This window comes from Verticillium dahliae, genomic scaffold (genome assembly GCF_000150675.1).
Source record: "Verticillium dahliae VdLs.17 supercont1.1 genomic scaffold, whole genome shotgun sequence".
In the NCBI taxonomy this organism is placed as follows: domain Eukaryota; kingdom Fungi; phylum Ascomycota; class Sordariomycetes; order Glomerellales; family Plectosphaerellaceae; genus Verticillium; species Verticillium dahliae.
Window position 1 is genome coordinate 2,611,830 of NW_009276921.1, and position 6,895 is coordinate 2,618,724.

The 6,895-nt window shown below is 61.6% G+C and overlaps 3 protein-coding genes across 3 annotated transcripts; 1 reads left to right on the forward strand and 2 right to left on the reverse strand.

Moving 5' to 3' along the window:
* Positions 1-159: 159 nt before the first annotated feature.
* Positions 160-1,595, reverse strand: VDAG_00795 (zinc carboxypeptidase A 1; the record flags this gene model as incomplete). The annotated part of the gene is made up of 4 exons (XM_009652172.1): positions 160-644; positions 703-817; positions 901-1,151; positions 1,289-1,595. The coding sequence occupies 4 exons, from the start codon at positions 1,593-1,595 to the stop codon at positions 160-162; spliced, it is 1,158 nt and encodes a 385-aa protein (XP_009650467.1).
* A 1,582-nt stretch (positions 1,596-3,177) lies between these two features.
* Positions 3,178-4,659, forward strand: VDAG_00796 (uncharacterized protein; the record flags this gene model as incomplete). The annotated part of the gene is made up of 3 exons (XM_009652173.1): positions 3,178-3,592; positions 3,689-4,238; positions 4,297-4,659. The coding sequence occupies 3 exons, from the start codon at positions 3,178-3,180 to the stop codon at positions 4,466-4,468; spliced, it is 1,137 nt and encodes a 378-aa protein (XP_009650468.1). The 3' UTR covers positions 4,469-4,659.
* A 393-nt stretch (positions 4,660-5,052) lies between these two features.
* VDAG_00797 (cytochrome P450) lies at positions 5,053-6,891 on the reverse strand (the record flags this gene model as incomplete). The annotated part of the gene is made up of 3 exons (XM_009652174.1): positions 5,053-5,743; positions 5,872-6,689; positions 6,787-6,891. The coding sequence occupies 3 exons, from the start codon at positions 6,889-6,891 to the stop codon at positions 5,053-5,055; spliced, it is 1,614 nt and encodes a 537-aa protein (XP_009650469.1).
* Positions 6,892-6,895: the final 4 nt, after the last annotated feature.

Sequence of the window (6,895 nt, forward strand, 5' to 3'; positions counted from 1 at the left end):
CGATCGAACTGCAGCCACGCTATCGTACCCCCAACCCGCAGCAAGCTACGCGACCGGACCAGGACGTACTGCAGACAGCCCACTGCTCCTCGACGTTGGGACGGATCTGCTCGAGCGGCAGGACAAAAGCCGCCGGCGCCGGCGGAGGCGGGCCTCAGCTCAATGGTCCAGGCAAACTCGGCCTCGACGGCGCCGGCGTGGAAAGTCGGGGGCGCTGCCGGTGGTGGCGTAGAGCTCGCGGCAGCTGGAGCCGTAGACGTACTTGGAGCCGTTGACGGCGAAGACGGCGTCGGCGTAGCACTTGGCGACGTGGACCTGGCGGTCAAAGTTGGGGGGCACGACGGAGCAGTCGTAGCCGTAGGGCTGCAGGGCGTACTGGCCGTAGGAGTGGAAGTCGATGAAGAGCTTGACGCCGTGCTTGGCCTTGACCGTCTCGGTCCAGGCGACGAGCGAGGCAATCTCGGGCGTGTCAGCGGCGGCGAGGCCGCGGTAGGTCTCGCCGCAGGGGTTGTCCGAGGCGCCGCCCGGGTAGTGCCAGCCAAAGGGCCAGTTGCGGTTGCCGTCGGTGCCGACGCACGTCGTGTTGGCACGGGGCTGGCGGTTCTTGCGCCAGAGGCGAGTTGACGTCTGGGTGAAGACGAAACCTGGAGGTTGGGTCAGTGGGGTTGGAACGTTGCAGAGCGAGCATGCTCGGAGACGCACCGTCGGGGTTCACAAAGGGAATGACGTAGTAGTCAAACTTGTCGACGAGGGCCTGGGTGCCCTTGTCGCCCTCGAGGTAGCCCGAGATGAGCTTGTAAGCGAGGTACTCGGTCGTCTGCGGCCGTTGTTAGCCTTGGGGTCCGATGGACGCCGCCGTCGACCCGTCGTTTTCGCTCGAAACAGGGTTCTGCCACGTACCAGAGCAGACACCCACTCGCGTGCGTGGACGGTCGAGTGCCACGACACGGCAGGGTTCGCATCCTTGCCGTCCTTGCCCCAGAAGTGGATGCCGTAAATGTCACGGCCCTCGTACGACTTGCCGGCGACGAAAAGCTCCGAGTTGTTGGGGAACGAAGCGTGCAGGTCGTCGAAGAAGTCGCCGTGCTCGGCGTAGGGGTGGTACGAGTCCCACCAGGACAGGTCGGGCAGCGTAGAATCATCGTTTTGCCCTGTGTGAAGAAAAAGAGAGAGAGAGAGAGTTAGCAACAGCGGCAGCGCCAGCAATTCAAAGTTTCAACGGTGCGGACGAATGACGTGGGGGGGAGCCTTTGTCTCGGCCGGCCAACAGCTGAAAGAGGAGACGTACTCCGCTGGTAGACGTTGCCCTGGCTCTCAGCGGCAATGTCGGCGCCGAGATCCTCCTGGAGCAGCTCGCTCGCGAGACCGAGGGCCTTGAAGGCGTCGAGGTTCTCGGGGGCGATGGCGACGTCGAGGTGGCCGGGCGCGTGGTGGTCATCCTCGACAATGGCATCGAGAGCCTCGAGCTGGGCCTGGACGGTGGCCGAGTCGCTGCCGGTAGCGACGCGGAAGACCTGATAGCCGTCGTAGGTGACAAACTCGGTGGCGGCGACGGCGGTGGCGAGGACCGCGAGGGTGGCAGTTCGGAACTTCATGACGACGCAGTCGAGAAAGAGGCTCCAGGGAATACCAATTGAAGAGGAGGACGAGGCTGCAAGAAGACGGGTAGGCCGACCGCCAGTGTAGAAGGTCGTATTGCAAGAGTATTTATGCAGCACATGAGAGCATCGTCCATGACCAACGGTTTCCGGTTTCCGAGTTAGGAAGCTACCTATGCCATCTCCACGTGCGGCAAAGTGGTGTGCTGGCCCGGGGCCTTGGCGGAGGGACGATGGGTGCAACGCTCTGAAGCGGTCGAGTGTGAATGCAACATTGAGGTACGGCGAAGAGAGGGAGAGGCGCGCAAGGATTGGCTAGAGTTGCCCTGATGCCACGGCGGACTGACGGGGCTGAGGAGCTGAGGAGCTGACGAGCTGAGGAGCTGACGACCTGACGACCTGAGGAGCTGACGAGCTGACGAGCTGACGAACCGTGTATGGCCAAGTCGGCGCCCCAGGAGGACTGCAGCCGCGGCGCATGTCGCAATCCGCCCAGGCCGTCGGTCGATCGTTGCCAGAAGCCGTGGTTGGCGGGACCATGGCTCGACAGAAAACAGCATCGTGGACTGGCATCCCCAACAGGGCAGGTCGTAAGGAGGAACGGCGGATCGTCAGTCCACGGGGCGAGCACGCAAGAGCCGGCCCCGCCGTGCCGAAGCGACCCGCTTTTCTGCCGGTGCCTCCTGCCTCATGGTCCGGTAATGCCTGCCTGGTCCGGTAATGCCTGCCTGGTCTGCGGTCGATGGATTGAATGCAAGTTGGGTTCAATGGGTGCGAGGATGATGCCAATTCCCTTCATGACTTGGAAGTTTTGCCGTGAATCGACAGAAGAGACAAATGCCTGACCCAACCAAGCCAACCAACGTTTTCATGTCGTCATGAGCCCCATGCTCTGTCGAGAATGGCGCGATGGGCCGTGTCTGTCAACCTTCCCAAAATGACAAGGCGGGATGCATGGTAGGGCGGAGCCGCATGGCGATGGAGGGTGTCTGCATGCTCGGTGCCTGCGTGCATGCGTGCAGAGATCCGATGCTACCAATATTTGACTTGACGAGGAAGCTGCCACTGGGTGTGATTGGGAGACGGGAGAATAATTCCAGCATTACATGCTGCGCGAATCATCGGGGACCTCCATCGATCAGGTCGAGTCTTTGGAACCACGAGTACATCTTCTGGCAAGTTTGACATGACTGCATTCACATTGTATGGTTCTTCATCTCGTGAAGCACGAAGCACTCGTGAAGCACGAAGCACAGGGCATCGTGGCCATGCAAAGGAAGGCACGGATCAATGACTCATCACGCCGATTGATGCCTCGCACCTGCCACCAGCTGGGACCTTGCCTCTGCGCCATCCACGTGCTGGACGCCGTGGCCATGATGACTCGAGGCCGCCGCTCATCACCATCAACCTTGCCCCTTACTCTCCTTGCTGATAAGCATCGTCCTCTGTCAGATCACCAGAGGCATCTTTACCCTTTGCATCATTCATCTCCTTGACCCTCGAACGAGCCATTGGTCACTCAGGACTCCCCATCACACCCATCCCCCGTTGGCAATTGCTACCCTGCATCGCCACCATGCCTGGCCTCTACAGCGCCGTACCCCCTCCATCTGAGGCCCCGCGTCCCGTTGCATCACCAGCTGCTAAGGCAGCCTCGCCGTCGCCAAGGACTCCCTCACGCCAGATCAACCATGCGACACCGCCCGGCGTCATCGACATTGAAGCCTGGACCATCTCCGCCCTCCAGTCCCTGAGCGTCAGTCCTATCGCGCGAGGCACCGGTTCGCCACTCACCATCCCGCTGGACGAAGCTCCCAAGCAGAAGGAAGACAAGACCCAGGCTGAAGGGACGAGACGAACGGTTACCATAGCTGTCGATCCGCGTGCAGACCCCATTCGAAGGCCCCTGAGCCGTCGTGACAGCTTGAAGTCGAGAGATGCGGCGCTGAAGGGCAGCGAAGGCAGCCGACAGCGCCGCCGTTGGGAGAATGGTGAGCTCCCCCTTGGCTACAGGCCTGGCTTGTCCGTTGCGAGACACGCCTCAACCCCCTCCTACGTTACCACGTGCTGACAACGTCTCCCTCCAGACCGCCTCATCGGCGTGCCCAACGCGCAGCCGCCCATCCCCTCCGACTTTGAGCCTCGCCCGACACACCCCATCCACCACGTTCCCTACCACCTCGCCGCCTTCTGGGATCGCGACTCGCCCACGTCAGCCTCTGTCCGTCAGCGTCTCGACACAAAGTCTCTCGCCCAACAGGCCCGCCGCAAGACGCAGCAGCTCGCCAATGGATCCGCCACCGGCCGCGGCGCCGGTATGGTGCCGCGCGACCTGCGCGACTACACCAAGCGGTCCCCCGCCATCAAGAACTGGGTCCGTTTCCTCGAGGAGCCCGTTCGCAACTTTGTGCGCCAGCAGCGCGGCGACGCCCCCGTAGACGAGGACACGGATGCCGAGGGCCTGGACAGCGAGGACGAGGAGATTGTCTTTGTTGGCCGCAAGAACCAGCCCACGCCTGCTGCCGCCGCTGCCAAGGCGCAGGGCTGGAAGAAGGCGACGCGCGACGACGGCAGCGGCAACCTCGAGACAGGCGTTGTATTTGATGAGCTCGGCGATGACGAGAGCGCGTCTTTCAAGTTTGTTTTCCCTAGACACGGCCAACGACGATTCGCTTACTGACTGTTCTTCTCACAGGCGCTGGCTCACACACTCCATCTCCGACTACTACGGCCTCGAGTCGCGCTCCGTCACGACGGGGACACCCGCCCGACGCGTAGTCTACATTGGCTCGAAACAACTCGAGACCAAACACAGGGGGCCCAACGCCATTTATGACCTTCCGCGGCCCCTGTGGGAGATTTGCTGAGGCGAGCGCGCTCTTTTCCGTGGGCTCTTTTTCGCGCCATCACCCTGCGAGGGGCTTCCGATGAGCCCCAGTGTGACATGTCTGTAAATCTCACCCATTTGTCTGCCTCTGCATATCGTCGCCGTTGGCGTAGAGCTCTTTTTCCTTCTGCGAATACGACGCAATACACGGCCGACTCATGGCCACCTTTGAGATCGGACTCGCACGTGGCCCTCTGCTTGCTCTTGCGTGGTGCTTCTTGCATGAAAATGACGTCTCAAAACGGATGGATATGCCATGAACCTGTTGACTGACAGTAATGCCCAAGAGAGACTGTTTTGCTGTATCAGAGAGTAACTAACCACAGCGTGGCGTCATACTACTGTTGGCCTCGCTTCCCTCCAGCTCTCACCTCACTCGTGTACACATGGAGTTCCAAGATGCGTCTCGTCTAGGCCTCGAAAGGGGGTAATTAATTCAGGAGACGCCTCATAAGTTGCTGGATCGTGGCCGAGGAAAGCCTCTGCAGAATGAACGTCAAGAGATGGATCAGACGCAGGCCAGAGGCACCCTCTGACTTCGAACAGCATCCATTCACGTCTGACCTACTCCTGAGATGAAGCCGGTTCCCGGAGCTTCACTCTCATCCTCATGCTAGACCTAGGCCGCGCCTCCATGCCAATCTCCTGGAACGCCAGATCGCCCACTAGCTTGTCGAGATCCATGTACATCACCCTCTCACTCGTGCCTTCGACCACGGTCTCAAAGTCAAACCACCGCGCCGTCAGCAGCAGCATGACCCGCAGCTCATCCATGGCCAGATCCTGCGCAATACACGCGCGCGGCCCCCTCTCGAACGCCCGCCACGCATACCGGTGCGTCGCCGCCCCCTCCTCGCCGAGGAAGCGCTCCGGGCGGAAGACCTTGGGATCGCCCCAGAGCGAGGCGTCCATGTGCGACGTGTGCGCGCACGGCACGACCATGACACTCTCGACGGGGTACGCGCGCCCCTGCCACGAGAGCGACGTCGTGCCCGGCGGCGCCGCGCGGATGGTGAAGCCGATGGGGAAGAAGCGCAGCGTCTCCTTGATGATGGCGTTGGTGTACTCGAGCCTGTTGGTCCGCTTGGGGTCCTCTTCGATCAGCGCGACCGTCGCGTCGAGGCCCGGCGCGAACACCTCGTCGTGCTCCCTGCGCAGACGCGCCATGGCTTCGGGGTGCACGCTCAGGAGCATCGCTGCAAAGGTGAACGTGTCGGTCGTTGTGCCGTGGCCGCCGAGCAGCAGTGCTTTCAGGCTGTATTGGTTAGCTCGTTCAACGTTCATTACCGCTGTCTCTCCTCCGCTCTTAAGGGGCAAAACAACGGGCAACAAAATAAGGGGCAACGAAAACGGGCACCAAAACAAGGGACAACAAATGCTCACTTGGTAACGGCGTCCTCGAAGAACCTCTCGTCAAGAGGCACACCCGGCGACGCCTGGATGCGGTCCAAAACAATGCGATCCATGATGCTCCTCGCCTGGCGCCTCGAAGGCAGCGCCTTTTCGTCCAAGAACGTCTGGTGCCTCTCCGTCATGGACGCGGCGAGCGTATCGTGCACCCGCCTCCTCAGCGCCTCGAGCTCGGCCCGCGCGCGCCGCCTCGCGAGCGGGTTCCAGCTGCCGAGCACCGTCGTCGCCGGGCTGATGGACCCGCGCAGGTCGTGCAGCAACGGCGACCCCTCCCGCTGCGCCTCAAGCGAGTACCCAAAGACAATTTTGCCGACAACGTCAAAGACCATCTTGGCGCTCTCCTCCTCCATCGAAAAGGCGGCGTCGTCACGGGCCAGGGCGCGCAGCCGCGCGTGGAAGACGAGCACCTGCTCGGCAATCATGCCGAGCATGGGCTTGACGTACGTCGGCGTGAAGCCCGAGCCGACCATGCGGTGGTTCGCCTTCCAGCGCTCGCCGTTGGACGCCGCGATGCTGTCCTTGCCGGTGAAGGGGCGCAGAAAGTTCTCAATGGTCGGGTGCTTGGGGTACGAGCTCACCGAGAGCACCTGCATCGCGGCGTCCGGGTCCGTGATGACCATCTGCGGCTCCATAAAGGGCCACGTGTCTATGTAGAAGATGCCCGGCAGCGCAAACTTGTGCGACATGTACGTGTAAAAGTGCTGCGGGTGCGTGTTGGCCGGGAACCGCGCCATGACGTCCTGAAAGACGCCAATGTGGCCGAACAGGAGCGAGTGGCCTGGCGGTTGAGGCTGTTATCCCCCCCCTCGCAGTCAGTTCATTGTTAAGCTAGGTTTGGCGCGGGATGGGCCTGTGTCATGAGATTGAGGCTCGATGGGAGAGACTCACGAGATGTCTGAAAAACAGGCGCGCGCGCACGAGCTTGAAGACGCCAAACACCAGGGCCGCCACAGCGGCACTAAAGGCCAGCAGCGAGTTGGAGACGCCAAACATTGTT